The sequence below is a fragment of the Elephas maximus genome, chromosome 9, assembly GCF_024166365.1.
Source record: "Elephas maximus indicus isolate mEleMax1 chromosome 9, mEleMax1 primary haplotype, whole genome shotgun sequence".
Taxonomy (NCBI): Eukaryota; Metazoa; Chordata; class Mammalia; order Proboscidea; family Elephantidae; genus Elephas; species Elephas maximus.
Genome location: NC_064827.1, coordinates 111,239,309 through 111,264,856, shown reverse-complemented (window position 1 = coordinate 111,264,856; position 25,548 = coordinate 111,239,309). Strand labels below are relative to the sequence as shown.

General features: G+C 46.6%; 1 protein-coding gene across 7 annotated transcripts in view; it reads right to left on the bottom strand.

The window, feature by feature from the left end:
* Positions 1-25,548, bottom strand: part of FGD3 (FYVE, RhoGEF and PH domain containing 3) — a 138,868-nt gene that overhangs the window by 76,494 nt on the left and 36,826 nt on the right. For 4 of the 7 annotated variants that reach the window (XM_049895419.1, XM_049895417.1, XM_049895424.1 and 1 more), the window contains 2 exons: positions 13,579-13,736; positions 9,913-10,561 (listed from right to left, as the gene is read on the bottom strand). In XM_049895419.1, coding sequence (XP_049751376.1) covers positions 9,913-10,512 — 600 coding nt within the window. In that variant the 5' untranslated portion in view covers positions 10,513-10,561; positions 13,579-13,736. Of the gene's footprint in view, positions 1-9,912; positions 10,562-13,556; positions 13,737-14,289; positions 14,453-25,548 lie in introns of those variants that run through there. The other 3 variants (XM_049895418.1, XM_049895421.1, XM_049895420.1) reach the window with 3 other exon arrangements.

Genomic DNA, 25,548 nt, shown 5'->3' with positions numbered 1-25,548 from the left:
TCGCAAAAACAAATTAAGATTAATTTTAAAGAGAAAAAAATGCTCAAAACAGGGAATCACTGAAGTCAATATGTAAAAGATCACAATAATCAAAAAGAGGGACTAAGTACAGGTGGCATAGAACTGCCATATGGAGAGGGAAACAAGGTGATATAGGACAATACAAGTTAGGTTTTTACTTAGAAAAATAGGGGTAAACATTAAGGTAACCACAAAGAGGTATAACAACTCCATAACTCAAAATAAAAGCCAAGAAAAACGTAACGACTCAACAAACATAAAGTCAAATACTATGAAAATGAGGATCTCACAATTTACAAAGAAAAAGTCTCAGCACAAAAAAGTAAGTGGAAAAATGAAATTGTCAACAACACACAGAAAAAGGCATCAAAAGGACAACACTAAACACTTATTTATCTATAATTATGCTGAATGTAAATGGACTAAATGCACCAATAAAGAGACAGAGAGTCTCGGACTGGATAAAGAAACACGATCCATCTATATGCTGCCTACAAGAGACACACCTTAGACTTAGACACGACAAAATAAAACTCAAAGGATGGAAAAAAATATATCAAGCAAACAACAAGCAAAAAAGAGCAGGAGTAGCAATATTAATTTCTGACAAAATAGACTTTAAAGTTAAAACCACCACAAAGGATAAAGAAGGACACTACGTAATGATTAAAGGGAAAATAGACCAGGAAGATATAACCATATTAAATGTTTATGCACCCAATGACAGGGCTGCAAGATACATAAAACAAACTTTAACAGAACTAAAAAGTGAGATAGACACCTCCACAACTATAGTAGGTGACTTCAACACCCCACTTTCAGAGAAGGACAGGACTTCCAGTAAGAAGCTCTATGGAGACACGGAAGACCTAATTGCTACAATCAACCAACTTGACCTCATAGACTTATACAGAACACTCCACCCAACAGCTGCAAAGTATACTTTTTTTTCTAGCGCACATGAAACATTCTCTAGAATAGACCACATATTAGGTCATAAAACAAACCTTTGCAGAATCCAAAACATTGAAATATTACAATGCATCTTCTCAGACCACAAGGCCATAAAAGTGGAAATCAATAACAGAAAAATTAGGGAAAAGAAATCAAATACTTGGAAACTGAACAATACCCTGCTGAAAAAAGACTGGGTTATTGAAGACTTTAAGGAGGGAATAAAGAAATTCATAGAATGCAATGAGAATGAAAACACTTCCTATCAAAACCTCTGGGACACAGCAAAAGCAGTGCTCAGAGGCCAATTTATATTGATAAATGCACACTTACATAAAGAAGAAAGAGCCAAAATCAGAGAACTGTCCCTACAACCTGACCAAATAGAAAGTGAGCAACAAAAGAATCCATCAGGCACCAGAAGAAAACAAATAATAAAAATTAGAGCTGAACTAAATGAATTAGAGAACAGAAAAACAATCGAAAGAATTAACAAAGCCAAAAGCTGGTTCTTTGGAAAAATTAACAAAATTGATAAACCATTGGCTAGACTGACTAAAGAAATACAGGAAAGGAAACAAATAACCCAAATAAGAAACGAGATGGGCCACATCACAACAGACCCAACTGAAATTAAAAGAATCATATCAGATTATTACGAAAAATTGTACTCTAACAAATTTGCAAACCTAGAAGAAATGGATGAATTCCTAGAAAAACACCTACCTAAACTAACACAATCAGAAGTAGAACAACTAAATAGACCCATAACAAAAAAAGAGATTGAAACGGTAATCAAAAAACTCCCAACAAAAAAAAGCCCTGGCCCGGATGGCTTTACTGCAGAGTTCTGCCAAACTTTCAGAGAAGAGTTAACACCACTACTACTAAAGGTATTTCAAAGCATAGAAAATGATGGAATACTACCTAACTCATTCTATGAAGCCAGCATATCCCTGATACCAAAACAAGGTAAAGGCACCACAAAAAAAGAAAATTACAGACCTATATCCCTCATGAACATAGATGCAAAAATCCTCAACAAAATTCTAGCCAATAGAATTCAACAACATATCAAAAAAATAATTCACCACGACCAAGTGGGATTTATACCAGGTATGCAAGGTTGGTTTAATATTAGAAAAACCATTAATGTAATCCACCATATAAATAAAACAAAAGACAAAAACCACATGATCTTATCAATTGATGCAGAAAAGGCATTTGACAAAGTCCAACACCCGTTTATAATAAAAACTCTCAGCAAAATAGGAATTGAAGGAAAATTCCTCAACATAATAAAGGGCATCTATACAAAGCCAACAGCCAACATCACTCTAAATGGAGAGAGCCTGAAAGCATTTCCCTTGAGAACGGGAACCAGACAAGGATGCCCTTTATCACCGCTCTTATTCAACATTGTGCTAGAGGTCCTAGCCAGAGCAATTAGGCTAGATAAAGAAATAAAGGGCATCCGGATTGGCAAGGAGGAAGTAAAATTATCTCTATTTGCAGATGACATGATCTTATACATAGAAAACCCTAAGGAATCCCCCAGAAAACTACTGAAACTAATAGAAGAGTTTGGCAGAGTCTCAGGTTATAAGATAAACATACAAAAATCACTTGGATTCCTCTACATCAACAAAAAGAACATCGAAGAGGAAATCACCAAATCAATACCATTCGCAGTAGCCCCCAAGAAGATAAAATACTTAGGAATAAACCTTACCAAAGGTGTAAAAGACCTATACAAAGTAAACTACAAAGTACTAGTGCAAGAAACTAAAAACGACCTACCTAAGTGGAAAAACATACCTTGCTCATGGATAGGAAGACTCAACATAGTAAAAATGTCTATTCTACTAAAAGCCATCTACACATACAATGCACTTCCGATCCAAATTCCAATGACATTTTTTAATGTGATGGAGAAACAAATCACCTACTTCATCTGGAAGGGAAAGAAGCCCTGGATAAGTAAAGCATTACTGAAAGAGAAGAAGAAAGTGGGAGGCCTCACTCTACCTGATTTTAGAACATATTATACAGCTACAGTAGTCAAAACAGCCTGGTACTGGTACAACAATAGACACATAGACCAATGGAACAGAATTGAGAACCCAGATATAAATCCATCCACATATGAGCAGCTGATATTTGACAAAGGCCCAGTGTAGGTTAATTGGGGAAAAGATAGTCTTTTTAACAAATGGTGCTGGCATAACTGGATATCCATTTGCAAAAAAGTGAAACAGGACCCATACCTCACACCATGCACAAAAACTAACTCCAAGTGGATCAAAGACCTAAACATAAAGACTAAAACGATAAAGATCATGGAAGAAAAAATAGGGACAATGTTAGGAGCCCTAATACAAGGTGTAAACAGAATCTAAAACATTACCAAAAATGACAAAGAGAAACCCGATAACTGGGAGCTCCTAAAAATCAAACACCTATGCTCATCTAAAAAAATAAAAAAAGACTTCACCAAAAGAGTAAAAAGACCACCTACAGACTGGGAAAGAATTTTCAGCTATGACATCTCCGACCAGCGCCTGATCTCTAAAATCTATGTGATTCTGTCAAATCTCAACCACAAAAAGACAAACAACCCAATCAAGAGGTGGGCAAAGGATATGAACACACACTTCACTAAAGAAGATATTCAGGCAGCTAACAGATACATGAGAAAATGCTCTCGATCATTAGCCATTAGAGAAATGCAAATTAAAACTACGATGAGATTCCATCTCACTCCAACAAGGCTGGCATTAATCCAAAAAACACAAAATAATAAAAGTTGGAGAGGCTGCGGAGAGACTGAAACTCTTATACACTGCTGGTGGAAATGTTAAATGGTATAGCCACTTTGGAAATCTACCTGGCGTTTTCTTAAAAAGTTAGAAATAGAACTACCATACAACCCAGAAATCCCACTCCTCGGAATATACCCTAGAGAAACAAGAGCCTTCATATGAACAGATACATGCACACCTATGTTTATTGCAGCTCTGTTTACAATAGCAAAAACTGGAAGCAACCAAGGTGTCCATCAACAGATGAATGGTTAAATAAACTATGGTATATTCACACAATGGAATACTACGCATCGATAAAGAACAGTGACGAATCTGTGAAACATTTCATAACATGGAGGAACCTGGAAGGCATTATGCTGAGTGAAATTAGTCAGAAGCAAAAGGACAAATATTGTATAAGACCACTATTATAAGATCTTGAGAAATAGTATAAACTGAGAAGAACACATACTTCTGTGGTTACGAGGGGGGAAGGGAGGGAGGGTGGGAGAGGGTTATTTACTGATTAGTTAGTAGATAAGAACTACTTTAGGTGAAGGGAAGGACAATACTCAATACACGGAAGGTCAGCTCAACTGGACTGGACCAAAAGCAAAGAAGTTTCTGGGATAAACTGAATGCTTCAAAGGTCAGCGGAGCAAGGGCGGGGGTTTGGGGACTATGGCTTAAGGGGACTTCTAAGTCAACTGGCAAAATAATTCTATTATGAAAACATTCTGCATCCCACTTTGAAATGTGGCATCTGGGGTCTTAAATGCTAACAAGTGGCCATCTAAGATGTGTCAATTGGTCTCAACCCACCTGGATCAAAGGAGAATGAAGAACACCAAGGTCACATGATAACTATGAGCCCAAGAGACAGAAAGGGCCACGTGAACCAGAGACTTACATCATCCTGAAACCAGAAGAACTAGATGGTGCCCGGCCACAACCGATGACTGCCCTGACAGGGAGCACAACAGAGAACCCCTGAGGGAGCAGGAGATCAGTGGGATGCAGACCCGAAATTCTCATAAAAAGACCAGACTTAATGATCTGACTGAGACTAGAGTAATCCCAGCGGTCATGGTCCCCAAACCTTCTGTTGGCCCAGGACAGGAACCATTCCTGAAGACAACTCATCAGACATGGAAGGGACTGGACAATGGGTTGGAGAGAGATCCTGACGAAGAGTGAGCTACTTGTATCAGGTGGACACTTGAGACTGTGTTGGCATCTCCTGTCTGGAGGGGAGATAGGAGGGTAGAGAGGGTTAGAAACTGGCAAAATTGTCACGAAAGGAGAGACTGGAAGGAGGGAGCGGGCTGACTCATTAGGGGAGAGTAAGTGGGAGTATGGAGTAAGGTGTATGTAAGCTTATATGTGACTGACTTGATTTGTAAACTTTCACTTAAAGCACAATAAAAATTATTAAAAAAAAAAAACACAAGATCCGTTTATATGCTGCCTACAAGAGACACACCTTAGACTTAGAGACACAAACAAACTAAAACTCAAAGGATGGAAAAAAATATATCAAGCAAACAACAATCAAAAAAGAGCAGGAGTGGCAATATTAATTTCTGACAAAATAGACTTTAAAGTTAAATCCATCAGAAAGGATAAGGAAGGACACTATATAATGATTAAAGGGACAATACACCAAGGAGATATAACCATATTAAATATTTATGCACCCAATGACAGGGCTGCAAGATACATAAAACAAACTCTATCAGCACTGAAAAGTGAGATAGACGGCTCCACAATAACAGTAGGAGACTTCAACCAAGACAGAGGTAGCGTATGATCAAGAACTGACGGTACTGAAGGATGAAGTCCAAGCTACCCTGAGACACTGGTGAAAAACAATGTTCCAGGAATTGACGGAATACCTATTGAGATGTTTCAGCAAACAGATGCAACCCTGGAAGTGCTCACGCGTCAATGCCAAGAAATTTGGAAGACAGCTACCTGGCCAACCAACTGGAAGAGATTCATATTTGTGCCCATTCCAAAGAAAGGTGATGCAACAGAATGCAGAAATTATCAAACAATATCATTAATATCACACGCAAGCAAAATTTTGCTGAGGGCAATTCAAAAACAGTGGCAGCAGTACATTGACAGGGAACTGCCAGAAACTCAAATCTAATTCAGAAGACAATGTGGAACAAAGGATATCATTGTTGATGTCAAATGGATCCTGGCTGAAAACAGAGAATACCAGAAAAATGTTTACCTGTGTTTCATTGACCATGCAAAGGCATTCATCTGTGTGAATCATAACAAATTATGGATAACATTGTGAGGAATGGGAATTCCAGAATACTTAATTGTGCTCATGAGGAACCTGTACATAGATCAAGAGGCATTTGTTCGAACAGAACAAGGGGATACTGTGTAGATTAAAATCAGGAAAGGTGTGGGTCAATGTTGTATCCTTTCACCATACCTATTCAATCTGTAGACTGAGCAAATAATACGAGAAGCTGGACTATATGCAGAAGAATGGGGCATCAGGATTGAAGGAAGACTCATTAACAACCTGCGTTATGCAGATGACACAACCTTGCCTGCTGAAAGAGGACTTGAAGCCCTTACTGATGAAGATCAAAGACCACAGCCTTCAGTATGGATTACACCTCAACAACAACTGGACCAATGAGCAACATCATGATAAACAGAGAAAAGATGGAAGTTGTCAAGAATTTCATTTTACTTGGATCCACAATCAACATCCATGGAAGCAGCAGCCAACAAATCAAAAGACGCATTGCATTGGGAAAATCAGGTGCAAAATACCTCTTTAAAGTGTTGAAAAGCAAAGATGTAACTTTGAGGATTAAGGTGTGAGCAAAGAAATGGTGTTTTCAATTGCCTCATTTGCATGAGAAAGCTGGACAATGAATAAGGAAGACGGAAGAATTGGTGCAATTGAATTATGGTGTTGACGAAGAATATTGAATATACCATGAGCCTCCAGAAGAATGAACAAATCTGTCTTGGAAGAAGTACAGCTAGAACGCTCCTTAGAAGGGAGAATGGCAAGACTTTGTCTCATGTACTTTGGACATGCTATCAGGAGGAACCACTTCCTGGAGAAGGACCTCATGCTTGGTAAAGTAGAGGGTCAGGGAAATAGAGGAGGATCCTCAATGAGATGGATTGACACTGTGGCTACAACAAATAGGCTCAAACACAGAAATGATTACGAGCATGGTGCAAGACCAGGCAGTGTTTCCTTCTGTTACACATACAGTTGCTATGAGTTGGAACCGACTCGACAGCACCTAACAACAACAACACAATGGGAGTCATGCAGCACCTTCTTCAAAGAGCAGGTGTAAGGTCTGATGACTGGCCTGGGAAGCCTGCTGCCTCTAGACAGGAGGCCCAGCACAGTCTCCTTTATAAACAGTTTTCGCCAAGGAGCTAGATGGTGAAGAAAGGGGAAGAACAAGGAGTGAAGAACAATGGACTGCAGAGCAGGGCTGGGCAGAGTGCAGGCAGGGGTGGGACTGCAGCAAGGGCCCTCAGGTGGCCGCCTACCACACAGCCACTAGATGGCAGGCACCACCACATGACACAGGAGTGTCCCTGCTGGACCCTACAAACCCAAACTGGAGCCCTGCCCACATCTCCTGACAGAAAATATTTTTGCCTGGGGCTTGCATTCTTCAGTCCTTCGGGCATCCAGGCTCGGTTACTCCTTCACGCACTTACAGCACCGGCGAGCTGAGGCTGGTGCCCATAGCACAGCTCATTCCTTCATTCAAGGGTCACTGCTTGGTGGGGACACTGTACTAGGCACAGGCTTCAGAATTCAAGAAGTCCCCAGAAGAGGAGCAAGGCAGTGCTGGGGGAGGTGTTTGGTATGGGGCAAGGTGGGCGCCAGCCTGGGCCTCTGGTGGGCCTCGCGGCCCAGGACACAGGGTCAGGGATGGCAAACAGTGGGCGTGCACTTGAGAAGCTGTCTCCAACCTCAGTGAGGAGAGCACCCTCAAAGACGGGGAAAGGGCAGGACAATGAGAACAGAGGAGGGTGCAATTAGCATGTGACCACGGGGTCTGGGACCCAAAAGTCCAGCCAGCAGATCTGGGTGAGGCCAAGAAAACAAACAAAAAACCTAAACTCACTGTGGTCGGTGGATTCCAACTCACAGCATTTCAGAGTACATCTGTGCTCCATAGGGTTTTCCGTGGCTGTAATCTTATGGAAGGAGATTGCCAGGACTTTCTTCCATGGTGCCTCTGGGTGGGTTCTAACCGTCAACCTTTCAGTTAGCAGCTAAGAGCAAACTACTCCACCCAGGGACCTGGAAGAGCTGAAACGATGTGGGGAATCGGGGTGAGTGGACAAGGAGGTAGGGAAGAACCAAGTGGAAGAAGAGGCTTTCGGCTGGGAACATCTTGATGGTGGCCATATCGCTTGACCCCTCTGGCCCTGCATTTTTCCGTTAGTGCCCCACCTTGCCCTCCTAGCACACTTCCTGCAGTCTACCCAGGACAGACATTACAAGTCCCAGAAAGCTAAGTCTGATCTGGTCTCAATTTTGTTACTTAATCTTGAAAGACAGCCCCCCTTAAAAAAAAATAAACCACATGGGAGAATTCAGCTGAGATTCTGCCTGGAAAGGAGCATTTTGGGGAAGGGGCTTGGCCTCTCCATGCCTGTCTCCACATCAGCCTGGCCCAGTGCCCCAGTGTCCAGTCTCTGTGCTCTGTGTTGGACCCAGTCCACTCATGGAGCCAGGAGGTATGTGCCTGACATGCTTCCCAAATGTCCCCTCCTTTCCTTTATGGCATCTCAGCTGTTTCACTGAGATGTAATGCCTCGCAGTGAGCACACACTTGTGCCACCACCCGCACCAGGACCCCTTATTCTACCTGGTGAGTCAGGTGGCACAGCGTCCTGGGCTCCTGGCATATGGCCTCCCCCCAGGATGTGTGTGGCAGATGGTGCTCTCACCATCACCAGGTGATGGAGAAGATGAACAGACTCCCTCCCCACCAGGGACAAGGTGCTGCCTTTGGCATTACAGACAGGAAGCCTGGGGCAGAGCATGTGTGGGCAGATGGGGGTGGGCCTGGGTCTATGTTCCCACCAACACCAAGGCACCGGGGCTGGGTTCTGGTGGAGCAACCTTGAGAAGCCAAGGGGGTTGGTCTGCAGCGGCCCTACCTCCCAGGCTGCCCTGCACCCGCTAGCTGGACTCCTGACATCCATCACCCAAGAGCCAGCAGACTGACCCTGACCGGTTGCTGGCTCTCCATGGTCATCCTCCCCATGCATACTAAAAAAAAACAAATCTCATTGCCATCGAGTTGATTCTGACTCATAGCAACCCTATAGGACAGAGTAGAACTGCCCCACAGGGTTTCCAAGCAGTGGCTGGTGGATTCCAGTTGTGACTTTTTGGTTAGCAGCAGAGCTCTTAACCACTGCACCACCCAGTGTCCTCTCTGCCCATAGGGGCTTCTTTAAGCCAGGCCTGCGTTTCCTTCCCCTGTCCCCACAGGTCCCAGCACAACGCCTAAGCTTGACAAATGATAAAGAACAAACTTCCTCTCAAGGCAGCCCCTGCCCTCCTGGAGGCACTAGGCAGCTTCTGGCTCCACCTCAAGCTGACAGAGTACCTGCTGCACCAGGCCCTCTGTTACCTAACCGTGTGCAACCCTGAGGAAGTTTCTAACATCTCCCTGCCTCAGTCTCCATGTTTATGAAACAGGGTGAGATAGGCACTGCTTTCCTTGTGGGGTTCTGCGAGGCCTCTGTGTACTGCCACACTCAGAGCCCTCATCACGGCCTGTGGCTGCATCACCGCTGCCAATGAGACTAGATCATCAGGGCCATTCCAGGGCCACAGGCTAAGTGCCCACTTTGCAGATGTGGAGACTGAGGCTCAGGGGAATAAGTCATTGGCCCAAGGGGTCAGGTTGGCCTGGCCCCTAGGCCTGCAGGTGTCCGCTGCCAGCAGGGCTTTCCTTGCAGGCCCAACTGCAGGGAGCCTCCTGTGTGCAGTATGGTCACGTGAGCGTGAGATCAGAGTAACAAGTGACACCCCAGCTGACCCCTACCACAGTCACCACCCCTCCCAGGAGAGAATGGGGTAAAGGACCATGAGGCCTACCTTGGCCACACCTGCCTCCACGTCACTTGTCTGGAGGACAGTCCCTAGGTCAGGCCCCTCGCTGCTGCCCTCGTCCACATCACTGGTGGTGTCCTGTGGGGCATCCTGTGAGTCTGCCTCTGGATGGAGCCTCAGGATGGCAGGGCCCTGGCCGGCCTCGCTGCTGCCCTCATCCACATCACTGGTGGTATCCTGTGAGGCATTCTGTGAGTCTGTCTCTGGGTGGAGTCCGAGCATGGTGGGGCCCTGGCGGGCCTCGCTGCTCTCCTCACAGGGGAAGCTCTCACCAGTCACACTACAGGACGGGCTGTCAATTCCACTGTCCCGGTTAGGGACTTTGCCACTCTGCTCGCCTGTGGGGCCTGTGTCCAGAAGGCCGTCCCCATCCCCTGCAGCTGCCAGCATGCCAGGACTGGTGATAGCATGGTCCCTGCAGATGGGAAGCTCTTGGGGCATCCTGAGGTCTGTGAGTTGTGGCTCCAAGGGCTGGTGCTTCCCGGCCTTGGCTTTCTCCTGGGAAGAGCTGCTAGGCCCAGCATCCAGATCCCCTAGGGCAGCAACAGCACCAGAGGGGATTGAGGAGCCTGCACCTGACTCCATTCTCACAGCAGAGTTTGCCAGGCCCTGTGGAAGGCTGAGCGGGAGACTCCTGTGGGGAGAAAGGACTCATTCAGGCTCTGCAGGCATTGAAGCAATGTGAGCAGGGCCCTGTGGGCCCCCGAGTGCAGGCAGGTAGTGCACTGGGGCCTCCAGTCCCAGGAAGTTCCTCTCCAGAGAATGTCCACATCAAGGAGAGAGCCTGGGGCTGTGGGGAGGCCTGGCCAGACCCATGACATGTCTCTGGGTATGATATCTGAACATTCAGGTCAGGTTCAGTGGGGTCTTTCCGATGACATTAAACAAAATATTTTATTTTGAAAATAAGTTTCTTCTACATTAGAAAAGAAATCCTGTGGTGTGAAACTATCTGCTGCTCAATAAATTCAAACCACCTGCACAAAATAATGACCAACATGAGCACAGTGGTTTCAGTTTATAAAGTGTTTTTCTATCCAATGTGTTTCTTTAATCCTCAAGATAGTCCTGTGAGGTAATACAGGTATCATGTTCGTCACCATCATCATTATCATCACCGTCACTACCGTAGTCACCATCACCACCATCACCCTCCTAGTCGCCATCATTGCCATAGTCACCATCACTACCAACACCCTCCCCATCGCCATGGTGGTCCTAGTCACCATCACCACCAACACCCTCCTCATCACCATGTGTCATGGATTGAATTATGTCCCCCCAAAAATGTGTTATCAAATTGAATGGGCCATGATTCCCAGTATTGTGTCATTGTCCTACATTTTGCGATTGTAATTTTATGTTGAGGAAGATTAGGGTGGGATTGTTACACCCTTATCCAGGTCACATTCCTGACCCAATGTAAAGGGAGCTTCCCTGGGGTGTGGCTTGCACCAGCTTTTATCTCTCAAGAGATAAAAAGGAAAGAGAAGCAAGCAGAGAGTTGGTGACCTCATACCACCAAGAAAGCATTGCCGGGAGCAGAGCATGTCCTTTGGATCTGGGGTCCCTGAGCAGAGAAGCTCCTAGTCTGAGGGAAGAATTATGAGAAGACCAACAGAGAGAGAAAGCCTTCTCCTAGAGCTGACACCCTGAATTTGGACTTTTAGCCTACTGTACTGTGAGAAAATAAACATCTCTTTGTTAAAACCATCCACCTGTGGTATTTCTGTCATAGCAGCACTAGATAACTAAGACAGAATTTGGTACCAAGAAAGTGGGGTACTGCTCTAAGAGATACCTAAAATGTGGAAGTGGTTTCGAAACTGTGAATGGATATAGAGCCAGCAGTGGCGGAGAACCTGCTGCCGCAGAGAAGCAGCAGAACCAGGAGACCAGCGCAAAATGGTGCTGGAGCCGACCCACAGACCCAGACAGCCGAATGCCTGTGTGCAGGAGGCTTCCTGGAGGACTCGGGTGCCTCTGGGCACTTATCAGTGGAACTACAGAGCTTTGGAACACTTGCCCCAGCAGGGCAGATGTGGGTGTGAGGCCCGAGGGGCTGAGAGGCCAAGAAACCAGGAAGCAGAAGCTGAAGAGACAAGGGACACAAGAAGCTGAGATGCCTCTTTCTCAAAAGGTATGGCCAGGACCTCAAGGGTTTCAAAGGGTGGAGCCATGGCCTCTGGTGTTTCTAAGGGTGGAGTTGCCACTCAGATGGACGGGGATAATGGTGCGAGAAGAATGGTGCGCCTAAAGCTGAAGGAGCAGAGTTGCTGTCCCAGTGGGCTTGGAAGGCGGAGCTGAAGCCCAGGCCTAAGGGGCCTACGCTCAGAATCTGGAGAGTGTGGCCAATACCTAGAGTCTGGAAGGCAGGGCTGTTGTATAAATGGTCTCATGGAACAGAGGATTATTTTCAAAGCCTTGAGAGCTAATGTAATGTGTTCTACTGAATTTGTTTGGTGCCTGTTACGCCTTCTTTCCCTCCAATTGCTCCTATTTGTAACGGAAATGTCTAGCTTGTGCCTGTTCTGACATTGTATTTTGGAAGCAGACAACTTACATTCTAGATTTCACAGATGAAGAGGAATTTTTGGATTTTGGACTTGGAGTTAAGACTTTTGCTATGACATGATGGGGTGAATATGTTTTACATGTTGCAGGATGTGATTATTTGGGAGCCGAAGAGTGAAATGTCATGGGTTGAATTATGTCCCCCCAAAAATGTGTGTATCAATTTGGCTGGACCATGATTTCCAGTGTTATGTCATTGTCCTCCATTTTGTGACTGTAATTTTATGTTAAAGAGGATTAGGGTGGGATTGTAACACCCTTATCCGGGTCACATTCCTGATCCAATGTAAAGAGAATTTCCCTGGGGTGTGGCTTGCACCAGCTTTTATCTCTCAAGAGATAGAAAGGAAAGAGAAGCAAGCAGAGAATTGGTGACCTCTACCACCAAGAAAAGTGCCGGGAGCAGAGCATGTCCTTTGGACCCGGGGCTCTGCACAGAGAAGCTCCTAATCTGGGGAAAGATTGATGAGAAGGCCAACAGAGAGAGAAAACCTTACCCTGGAGCTGACACACTTAATTTGGACTTTCAGCGTACTTTACTGTGAGAAAATAAACTTCTCTTTGTTAAAGCTATCCACTTGTGGCACTTCTGTTATAGCAGCACTAGATAACTAAGACACCGTGGTGATCGTAGTCACCATCACCACCATCACCCTCATCAGCATGGTGATCATAGTCACCACCATCACAATCACCACTATTGTGGTGTCACAGCACCCTTACTGCCCTCATCACCCTTCTTGTTATCCCTGTTCACCCAAGGCCATAAGCCCAAGTTTTTGCCTCCAAATCCCAGGATTTCTCCTCCCTGGGTAAACAGAAGCTACTTTACACTTTCACATCACTCTCACCTGAAAACCCTCCTGGAGGGAAGACAAAGTGTTAATTCTAAGTGTACAGTGCGTTTCACAGAACTTCAAGTGAGAAGGACTAAAAGACCAGAATGGACCAGAAAGGAGGTGAACGTTCACTGAAATGCCCCCCTTGAGCCCTCAGTGGGGCTAGAGAGGCAGATAAGGGGCAAATCATACTAAAGCATACTGACAATAACTTACTCTTAAATGACAGGCAGGTTACCTGGCTCCTTTGAACTTTCCAATGAGGGCACTCCCAACAGGTCACAGGTTCCCAGGGGGCTCTTGTGTTGGCCGGCAGAGGCTGTTGTGGGGCTGGAGGGATTAGTTGAAAATCTCTTTCTTGTCCAGGAAGTTTAAAGTGGAGCAGTTCAGGGGGTACTGAAAAACATTAAAGGAGAATGAAAACCCATCTTCTTCCAACTGGCATTCAGATTCTAAAGGGAGAGGGTGAAAGAGGCCAGCTTCATACAACTGCGCAGTGGTAGCAAACTAAGAGGGCCCATTCCAGAAGCAGGTCCTTTCTGGTCAGCGTAGTTGCGGAGGCTGCAAGGTGGACACAGACATTTCCTCGACTCCGAGATGGCCACAGCCCTGAGAAGGGCAGGGCAGGCAGCAATGGCAGTGCCCTCAAGTATGAGGCTGCTTCCTGGGCTTGGCTGGCAAACTCAGGAACCAGGACTAGGCTTATTCCTGGCAAGTAGTGCCCTGCATCAGGGAGGCGGTTTCACCACCCCAGTGTGTGGAAGAACAAGTGAAGACCATCACACACCTCCTGCTGCCCACATTCACAGAGACACATACTTCCAACATTCACACCACTCACAGTAACTCCTATTTTCATGCACGCTCATTCAGTCAGACACATTCAGCCACACACACACTCACACTCAGGTATTCTCCCAGCAGCTTCTTTCCTTGTTCCCTTCCTCACTTGCTAAGCAGAATGAAGAATGCTCCGCTAAGAAGGTTTCACACATACACAGAACAGACACATTGGCCCGAGCCTGGTCCACGGTGGCTTTGCCTGATTGAAATGCATCTGGGGAGTGTTCAAGGGAAGTGACGCATTCACCTTGCTTCTTCACGCTATTTTGAGAGTTGATGAGATTTCATCGCCAGCAGTTTCATAAGGGCTCACTTTTCTCATGTGGCAAAAACTACTTTTGATTGGACCTTTCCTTAAGAATGACACCAAAATCAGCTCAACATGGACCTTTATCACTGGTTACTGCCTCAATCTTAAAGCAAGCTTATTGGGGAGAGATACTAGGCTTTCTAAACAGAAAATACTTGTTTTACTGCATTCTTCTCATAGCATAGGAGAGCAACTCAAATTTCCAGAAATCAGACATGACACAGCAATAAAAATATGCCAAAAGGAATGTGAACCATGCTCTTAGCCTCAGTGTATTCAAAGGCAGAGTCATCCACTGTTTGGTGCAAGACAGAGCCTGGTTCAAATCCTACCTCAGGAGGACTTACGCTCCTGGTCAAGATGGAGTAACAGAAACCAGATTTACCCTGCCACCCAAAACAACCAAAAATGGACAAATAAATGAGACAGTAGTGTGCAGGACATGGTACATCCGACAGCAAAGCATAGTGATCCTTGAGAAATGGGAAAGAAATGAGGTGAGCCCTACTCTCACCCAGATGGCTGCTTGAAGATGTCTCAGAGAACAGAGGCAGAGCCCAGTGAACTACCTGAGGTGAGACGATGAGCTGAGAGCCCAGGAAGACCAAGGGGGCTGGAGTTCACAGAGTGCTGGAGAGGAGAGAGCTGCACAGAGAGAACTCCAAAGAAATGCAGAAGCTCTCCCTTGAGTATTCAGCTGAGATCTCATTAGCACATGTGTGTGAGGAAACTACCTAAAGTCATGGAAAGAAACCACCCAAGAAGGTTAGAGAGTGCAGTAATGGGAACTCTCATAGAGAGCCGGGAATAGTGCCCGTTCCCATCAGCCAGAGCAGAAAACCTCTATTCAAGGGCCATTGGGTAGAGTACTCAGAAAGTTCTTGCCACAGTGGTGGGGAACAGTTAACCCTACAGTGAGCACTGCTCTCATTTCACCTAACCAATCTTAAAAGCGAGACCCAGAAAGATCAAATTGCTTCCAGGTAACTAAATTGCAGCCCTGAGCAAAGCTCAAGAATATATGTAACCTGTTGCCGTCAAGTTGATTCCAACTCATAGTGACCCTATAGGACAGAGTAGTATTGCCCCACAGCTTTTCCAAGGAGTGGGTGGTGGATTCAAACTCCTGACATTTTGGTTAGCAGCTGAATGCTTAGCCACTGCACCACCAGAACTCCAAGGATATATATACCAAAACAAACCAAACCCGTTGTTGTTGAGTTGATTCTGACTCATAGTGACCCTATAGGACCAAGTAGAACTGCCCAATAGGGTTTCCAATGAGCACCTGGTGGATTGGAACTGCTGACCCTTTGGTTAGCAGCCAAGGTCTTAACAACTATGTCACCAGAGTTTCCAGAATATATATAAACCAGAATATATATAGGACTATAAAATATCCAGAACCCAACAAGGTAAGATTCACATCTGGCATCCAATCAAAAATTACCTGGAATACAAAGATTCAGGAATATACAACCCAAACTGAGGGGTCACTATGAGTCTGAACTGACTCATTGGCAGTGGGTGTTGTTTTGGTTTGATTTAATAAGGAGAAAGTTGATCAGTTGAAACTGACCCATGACTGATAACCGGTGTCAGAAAAAAAGGGCATTAAAACAGTTATTTTATTTCCATTCCATTATGTTCAAAAGTTAGGTAGAGACATGGAAGATATAAAAAGACTCAAATGAAATTTCTAGAGATTAAAATTACAATGTGTGTGAGATCAAAAGTACATTGGAAGTGGAAGAGAAATTAGGAGTATATAGCAAGGTGTATGAGAGACTGACTTGATTTGTAAACTTTCACTTCTAAACACAATAAAAAAAGTAAAAAAAAATATATTGGAAGAGATTAATGGCAGATTAGACATTGTAGAAGGAAATGTTAGTGAACTTGAAGAGTCAGCAATAGAAACTATCTAAAATGAAACAGAGAGGGAACAGACCATGAGTCAAGTGTGGGGAAACTTCAAGGAACATGACGTATGTGTAATTGGAGACCCCAGTAAGGAGTGAGTGACAAAAATATTTGAGAAAATAATAGCCAAAGTTTTTTCAGATTTTGTGAAAACTATAAATTCACAGATCTAAAAGCTCACTGAACACCAAGCACCAGAAATATTTGTAGTTAAAAATGTTCCCACATAGAAAACTCCAGGCTTAGACGGTTTCACTGTCGAATTCTACCCAACATTTAAGGAAGACGTAATACCAATTCCATATAAATCTCTCAGAAAATTGAAAAGGAGGGAATACCTCCCAACAACATGGATGGATCTAAAACTAATTATGCCAAGGGAAAGTAGTCAGGCAAAGAAAGAGCACCTGCCCTACATTTCCATTTACATAGATGCTAATTACCATATATTTCCATTTACATAAATGCTAATTACCATATATTTCCATTTACATAGATGCTAAAAAATGCAAAGTAATATATAGTGCTCAAAATCAGATCAGTGGTTGCCTGGAGAGGTAGGTGATGGGGTGGAAATAAGGAATTGCAAAGGGGCCCAAAGCAACTCTTCCGGTGATGGATATGTTCATTATCTTGACTGTGGTGATGGTTTCATGGTATACACTTGTGTCAAAACTTATCAAATTGTCCGTTTTAAATATGTACAGTTTGTAGTCTGTCAATTACATCCCAATAAAGCTGTTTTAAAAAATCCCACCTCAATGTAAAATGGTACAACCACTTTGGAAATCTATCTGGCGTTTTCTTAAAAAGTTAGAAATAGAACTACCATACAACCCAGAAATCCCACTCCTTGGAATATACCCTAGAGAAATAAGAGCCTTCACACAAACAGATATATACACACCCATGTTTATTGCAGCTCTGTTTAAATAGCAAAAAGCTGGAAGCAACCAAGGTGTCCATCAACGGATGAATGGTTAAATAAATTGTGGTATATTCACACAATGGAATACTACTCATCGATAAAGAACAGTGACGAATCTGTGAAACATTTCATAACATGGAGGAACCTGGAAGGCATTATGCTAAGTGAAATTAGTCAGAGGCAAAAGGACAAATATTGTGTAAGACCACTATTATAAGATCTTGAGAAATAGTATAAACTGAGAAGAACACATACTTTTGTGGTTACAAGGAGGGGGAGGGAAGGAGGGTGGGAAGGGGTATTTAGTTAGTAGATAAGAACTATTTTAGGTGAAGGGAAGGACAATACTCAATACACGGAAGGTCAGCTCAACTGGACTGGACCAAAAGCAAAGAAGTTTCCTGGATAAACTGAATGCTTCAAAGGTCAGCGGAGCAAGGGTCGGGGGTCTGGGGACTATGGCTTAAGGGAACTTCTAAGTCAATTGGCAAAATAATTCTATTATGAAAACATTCTGCATCCCACTTTGAAATGTGGCATCTGGGGTCTTAAATGCTAACAAGCGGCCATCTAAGATGCATCAATTGGTCTCAACCCACCTGGATCAAAGGAGAATGAAGAACAACAACACCAAGGTCACACGACAACTATGAGCCCAAGAGATAGAAAGCGCCACATGAACCAGAGTCTTACATCATCCTGAGACCGGAAGAACTAGATGGTTCTTGGCCACAACCGATGACTGCCCTGACAGGGAGCACAGCAGAGAACCCCTGAGGGAGCAGGAGATCAGTGGGATGCAGACCCCAAATTCTCATAACAAGACCAGACTTAATGGTCTGACTGAGACTAGAGGAATCCTGACGGTCATGGTCCCCAAACCTTCTGTTGGCCCAGGACAGGAATCATTCCTGAAGACAACTCATCAGACATGGAAGGGACTGGACAATGGGTTGGAGAGAGATGCTGATGAAGAGTGAGCTACTTGTATCAGATGGACACTTGAGACTGTGTTGGCATCTCCTGTCTGGAGGGGAGATAGGAGGGTAGAGAGGGTTAGAAACTGGCAAAATTGTCACGAAAGGAGAGACTGGAAGGGCTGACTCATTAGGGGGAGAGTAAGTGGGAGTATGGAGTAAGGTGTATATAAGCTTATATGTGACAGGCTGACTTGATTTGTAAACGTTCACTTAAAGCTCAATAAAAATTATTAAAAAAAAAAAAAAATCCCACCTCAGCCCATGTGCCAACTTGGTGAGTTGCTTACATCCTCTGAGGGTCATTTCCCTTATAAAAGGGACGATGAGACCACATGGAAAAAGGTAATGACAGGTGTGAAGAAGGGCCTCACCAGGGAAGACTCAGGCAGTGTCAGGGTCGTCTGTGTCCTAGTCTGGAGGAGAGGGGTTCCCTGTAGCCTCTGGACATCCTTGAAACCATGACCATCTCATCTCTGAAGGGTTTTGTGAAGAGCATGGTGTTGGTCAGATGAGCCAGACTAAGGATGGTCACCTTCCAGCTTCACGGTTGCAAATGCCAGGTCCCCAAATTCCAGGTCTAACTCCCCAGGCTCCCTGACTGTATACCCCATCTCTGGCAGCTGGGTATCCTGTTCTATGGCTCTGGCCCAAGGAGCTAGAAAAGGAGAGGCAGAGAAGCCCCAGCCACCTAGGATGGCCCTTCCCGATCCTGGCTTGGGCACAGATGAACATAGCAGCTCGGGAGCTATCAGGCTCTGTCTCCACTCTGTGGTGCCCATGCCTCGGCTGGAATGGCATGAGAGAGGCCCTCCACAGAGGGAAGTTAACCAGGCGGTGGAAGGTGCTGAATGTGGAACAGCCAAGACCACCCCACCAACACTTCGGGATGCAGCCAGCAGACCTCACTCACTCAGCATGCCTAAATCCGCTTGCCTTTCAGAGGCCAAAGTCAGCACCAGGCTCCATCTATCCCATCCTGCTGCCTACTTTCAAGGCACTCACTCTCAAGCCACTGACAAGGACCACAGCCACCAGTCAGGGAAAGTCCTGGGCTTATTCTAGTACCCCCTAGAAATGAGGAGACCAGGGCCCAGAGAGGTCACAGTGAGGACATGCAGAGCCACACCATTCTGTGCTCTTTCCATGAGCCTGCATTTCCTTCGCATTCCTATCCTTTTTATTTGTGGGAGAGAAACATTGGTAACATAGGGGTGCTGTCCCTTCAGCCTTTTTCTTATGCCCACATGAGTAATGAAACCAGGAGCACAGAGTACACGCAGCCTTACAACAATCTTGCCAAGTGACAAGATGTTCTCAATATGCTCCTGGGTCCTTTGCATTTCTCTGGGGCACTGTCTCAGTTATCCAGTGTTGCCGTATAACTTCAACAAACAGAAGTTTATCTTCTCACAATCTAGTAGATTAGAAGTCCAAACTCAGGGCGTCAGCTCCAGGGGAAGACTTTCTCTCTCTGTAGGCTCTGGAAGGTCTTTGTCATCAATCTTCTCCTGGCCTAGGAGCTTCTCGGTTCAGGGACCCTGGGTCCAAAGGACGTGCTCTGCTCCCAGTGCTGCTTTCTTGGTGGTATGAAGTCCCTTGTCTCTCTGCTTGCTTCTTTCTTTTATATCTCAAAAGAGACTGGCTCAAGATATAATCCAATCTTGTAGATTGAGTTCTGCTTCATTAACATAATTGCCACTAATCTAATATCATCAACATCATAGAGGTAGAATTTACAACATAGGAAAATCACATTGGATGACAAAATGGTGGACAATCACACGATACTGGGAATCGTGGACTAGCCAAGTTGACACACATTTTTAGGGGACACAATTCAATCCATAACAGGCACCATGTGGAGGTTTGTTACTTCACCATGTTCCCATTTCAGAAAGCGAGGTTTAGGCTCTGGTCAGCGGCTGCCGGCCTCTCTTTGTCATTCCAGAATGATCTGCTCACCGCCTACCAGGAGGTGAGCAGTTGGGGCACCAGCCATCGGCCAGTGTATGTCCCTCCTCATGCCGAGCTAAACAGAGACGTGGCACATGCCCACCGGGAGAGACAGGCTCCAAGAAAGGGTGTTACACAGTGCACAGATATGGATGCTGCAGCTGCAGGGCTGTCCCTGCAGCCTGACTTCCTGGGGTCAAACCCCCTCTCTGGCTCCCAGATTGTATGACCTACCTATGGCCCTGTGGCTCTCTAGGCCATGCTCCCTACAGCTTAAATGGGCTCCCAGGGCCGTGGGAAGACCAAAGATGTGACCTCCCACATGGCACCATGTCCATGGAACCTCCCCCACAATGACCACAAGACCTCCTGAATCATGACCGTGAGACCTTCCACACCCTGACCACAAGACCTCCCGCACCATGACCACGGTACCTTCGGCACTATGACCATGGGACCTTCTGCACAATGACCACGAAAACTCCTGCACCATGACCACAGGACCTCCTGCACTGTGACCACAGGACCTTCCACACTGTGACCATGGGACGTCCTGCACCATGACCATGGGAACTCCCACACTGTGACCATGAAACCTGCACCATGACCACGGGACCTCCTGCATGGTGACCACAGGACCTCCCACACTGTGACCACGGGACCTCCTGCACCATGACCATGGGACCTCCCACACCGTGACCATGAAACCTGCACCATGACCACGGGACCTCCTGCATGGTGACCACAGGACCTCCCACACTGTGACCATGGGACCTCCTGCACCATGAACATGAGACCTCCTGGACCATGACCACGGGACCTTCTGCACCATGACCATGGGGCCTCCCACACTGTGACCATGGAACCTCCCGCACCGTGACCACAGGATCTCCTGCACCGTGACCACGGTAGTTCCTACACCGTGACCATGTGACCTCCCGCACCGTGACCACAGGACCTCCCGTACTGTGACCGTGGGACCTTCTGCACCATGACCACAGAACCCCGCACCGTGATCATGAAACCTGCACCATGACCACAGGACCTCTCACACTGTGACCATGGGACCTCTCGCACCATGACCATGGTGCATATAGCTGGGTTTCATTTGTGTAAAGAAGAAAAGGAATCAGCATCTACGTAAGTATGTGCTTCCGTGTGCTTGAGAAACACTGCAGGGACGTGAGAGACCATTCTCAGAGGTGGTTACCCTAGAGCCGAATGGAGCAGGGACTTGAGGGAGAGTGCCTCCAGTTTTCACTTCATCCCCTTTTGCTCTGCTGGATGACTTTTTGCAAAGAGTATGTGTGGTTTTAAAACTAAAAGGCTAACAAAAAAAGACAAGCAGAAACAGGACCAGGTGGAAGATGATTCATCCAGGGATGGGCTCAACAGGGTAGCCTCTTCTTCTGGCCAAAATTTTCACCTGAAGCTTCCCTCCGGGGAGGACAGGACACACACATGCACGCATTCCCTCATACATGTGTACCTACACACATGCACTCATACACATTAGCGTGCATGTGTACACACATGCACACACATGCACACATGTGCACTGACGAGTAGTCACACATATACATGCGCACATGCACAGGTACACACACATGCCCACCTGCATGCACATGCACACACACCTACCTGTACACACAGACACGCTTGCGATTGCACATGTGTGCACATACATGCATGCACAATGTGCCAGGAATTTTGCCAGTACTTTCCACATGTTTGCTCACTCATGAGCACCCGAGGTGGGCAGTGCTTCCCCATGTTTCAGATGAAGACACTGAGGCTCAGTGAGGCCAAGCCCCTGGCCCTGTGACCCGAGTGAACTGACACAGAAGCTGGGCCCAGTTCCCAGCACACTCTCTGAGCTCCCAGCCTGGGCTCCCAGGATTCCAACAAGTACAGGGCTGGAGGCCATTCACTTCCCTCCCATAACAAGCCCTGGGCTGCATGAACTGAGCTGAGTGAGCCCCAAGGAGCTGCATCTGCTGCAGGGTCAGCTGTAGCCCAGGGCTTTATCACAGGCAGCATACACAGAGCGGTGAGGAAGCAGACTCCATGCCACCTGAAAAAGCCCTCTGGGCCCCAACTTGGTGATCCCATAAAGAGCATACAGAAATGAAAAAAACTACCATCTAGGGCAGCAGATTCTGTGTAGTGAGCTCCAACTCTCAAGCAGCCAGCAGTCAGCGGACTGTGAAGGCTGCTGTTGCGGGTGCTGGACCCTCTGCCTGGCTCAGTGAGTGAAGGAAGCAGGCAGGCCAGCCCTGCAGGACCTGAGCCTACCCCTATCACCCCAGCCTCACCTGCCACCCCACATCACCTCCTCCAGGAGCAGCAGTGGGAGTCCTCCCTTTAAAAACACCCCAGCTCCCTGTGCTGTACCTTTCTGAGACTTCCCCTTGCAGACAGAAGCTCCGAGAGGGCAGGGAACAACTCTGGCTCACTGGGAGGGGCCCCGTGACCTCTGGCACTCAATAAATATCCTTTCAGTTGAAAAGTCCACGTGTTCTTTGACCATCCCGCATCAAGAGGGGTGTCTAGTCTCCTCCCCTTGAATATGGACCGGCTTCACTGACTTGCCTCGACAGAACCAGAGGAAGAGAGGCACTGCAACTTCTGAGGCAGATCACAGAGGTGATATAGTTCCACCTGATGCTCAAGACTCCTGCCCTGGGAACGCAGCTGGCATGCTGTGAGAAAGCCCTGGCTCCATGGCGAGGCCTCATGTTAGTCTGACAGTCCCCATGAGGTCCCAGCTGATGGCCAGCAGCAGCTGCCAGACATGTGGGTCTGAGTGAAGGAGTCTTTGAAAACAGTCCAACCACTATCTGGCCACAGGAGAAACCCTGACAGAAACCCACCCAGCTGAGCCCAGTCAACCCCCAGAACCACAAGAGATAATAATGATGATCAGAGGTGGTTGTTTCACGCCACTAAGTTTGGGAGCTGGTTACATCGCGATAGGTTATCCGAACTCTGTTCAAAGCACCATGGGGCCAATAAAAGAAATTCCGTGTGCTCCCCCAGACTGGGAAATAAGGTCGTGTCTCAGAAGTCAGGAAGACCCAGGGCTGAGATGGAGGGACCGGGTGACCGGTGAGACGGCAGCAGCCCCAGGACCCAGAGGTGCCTCCACTTGAGGGCTAAGGACCTAGAAGCTGGACAACTTGCCTTGGTGTTTCTGTGTGGGAAGTGCGCTGGCTGTCAGTGGCCTGGCCTGGAGTCTCAACCCTGCCTGAGGAAAACATCGAGATGGGCCCAGACTCCTTGGGCTGCCACGTATTTCAGGATCAGGGCAGGGGTCAGCAGGACTTCATCATGGGCATAGGGCTTGAGGGCAAGCTGAATGGGGAGAGAGAGGTGGCCCAGTGTGGGTACCTTTCTCATTCTCAGATACCCACCCCAATCAGACACTCGTAAATAAGTCACACTCTCACCTTTAAAACTATTTTACTTTTTTTAACCATATGAGTAAGGAGTGCCTTTTAGAAAACTTGGGCGTTATAGAAAAACACAAAAGAAGTAAAAGTTACCCGTAATTCCAAAACTGAAACACTTATGGTTGTGGGTTGGGCTGGGCAGGCCGGTGTGAAGCAGGCGCTTAGAGGGCACTGCTGACGATTCCTGGTTGTGCTGTGGCTCCCCCCAGGGAAACTGCATCTACTGCAACCCTGACATCCCGCACAGTCCACTGTGTCCTCCAGAGTTCATTTCAGGATGGTCCCATCAGACCTTCTGGGAACTCGTGCCAAGGGAGCGCCCACTCTGAACTGTTGTGGACATCACTGCTCGAGAGCATCCAGAAATCCTTGCCCTGCAGCTCTGCCAGGCTGGGCATCCTTCCCCAAAAGGCCGCCAGAGCGCCTGGCCTCACGGGGCCACAGAGCGCAGGTGGTCCGGTGAACTGGGGCATGGACAGCAGTCTGGCCTGGCCTGGGCCAGTTGCCAGGGCTGCTCTGCAAACTGTGTACCCAGGGAGGCTCGCTCTGCGAGGGCGAGCATGACTGGACCCTACTCCAGACTGGGTCCAGCTCCCCTTACTCTGACGTCCCTTCCAGGCAGCCCGAAGCTCGCCTTGCAGTAGACAGGGTGCCGCCAGGGCAGGACCACAGAACAGAGGGTGGCACAAACTCTGGAGACTCCTTCTGTTTAATCAACAGATACAAACTAGAATGTTTATGGATGAAATAGTAAGATGATGACAAGATTTACCCCAAAATAGACTGGGGTGGGGAAAGGCTGAGTAGAAGTGGGACAAGGTTGGCCAGAGCTGATGGCTGCACTTGTGCACACTGGATGTTCCCACAACAAAATATCTAAACAACTTAAGTAAGTAATGCAGTAACTGTGACGTGGACACTGCGACCACACTAAATAAAAACAATGGTTCCTAATACGAGAACCTTTCTGCGGAAGAGGCCACATGTTGGGTGCACGCTCGAGCCAGCAGAGTGAGGGAAGTTCTGACCCCATTTTGGATGAGGAAATGTGCTCCCATTACACCCCCAGAGTTAGTCAGGGTGTGGGAGCATGCAACCTCTGGAGTCTAATCCCCAACCCACCACCTGGAACCCAGGACTTTAGAGCTGAGCTGACCCTGGGAACACTCCACCCACTCCTACCCCACTTTGATACAGAAGGCCCAGAGAGGTGCAGGGACTTCCCCGATGTCACACAGCTTCTTTGGAGTGGAAGCTGGCCTCAACTTGGAGCCCTGCAGTTCTTCACTCAGGCTCAGGCAAAAGTAGACAGTTCCTCTGTCTAAGGACCTTGTGGGAGGGAGCAGTGGGCAGGAGGGCCTGAGGGTTCTCTATGAATTCACCTCCCCCTCACTCACTCCCTGCGATCAGTGCTTCTGGGCTGAGGCTGCTGCAAGTGCCCGAGAGGGTCTAGGAAATGCCCCACCTGTACTGTTTTTACTCATCTAGAAAGCACATAAATACAAATACTACAGCCATGAATGAAAAACTACGTCATCGCCATAAATAAAGAGCGACTATTTTTTTTTTTTTTTTATAAAAACAAAACCACGACCTTTAAAATTAAAAATGATTCTTGCCTATACTGGCAGCTAGATGTGTGTTAAAAAAAAAAAAAAAAGAAGGTGGAAACTCGGTGGTGGGCGTGTGTGTGTTCACTGCAAAATCCTTTGAACTTTGCTGTGTGTTTGAAAGTGTTCATAACAAGTACTAGGTGGGGCAGTTTAGGCCGTACCTAAGGGGCAACTGCCTGGATGCCATCTTTCTCATGAGTTCAGAA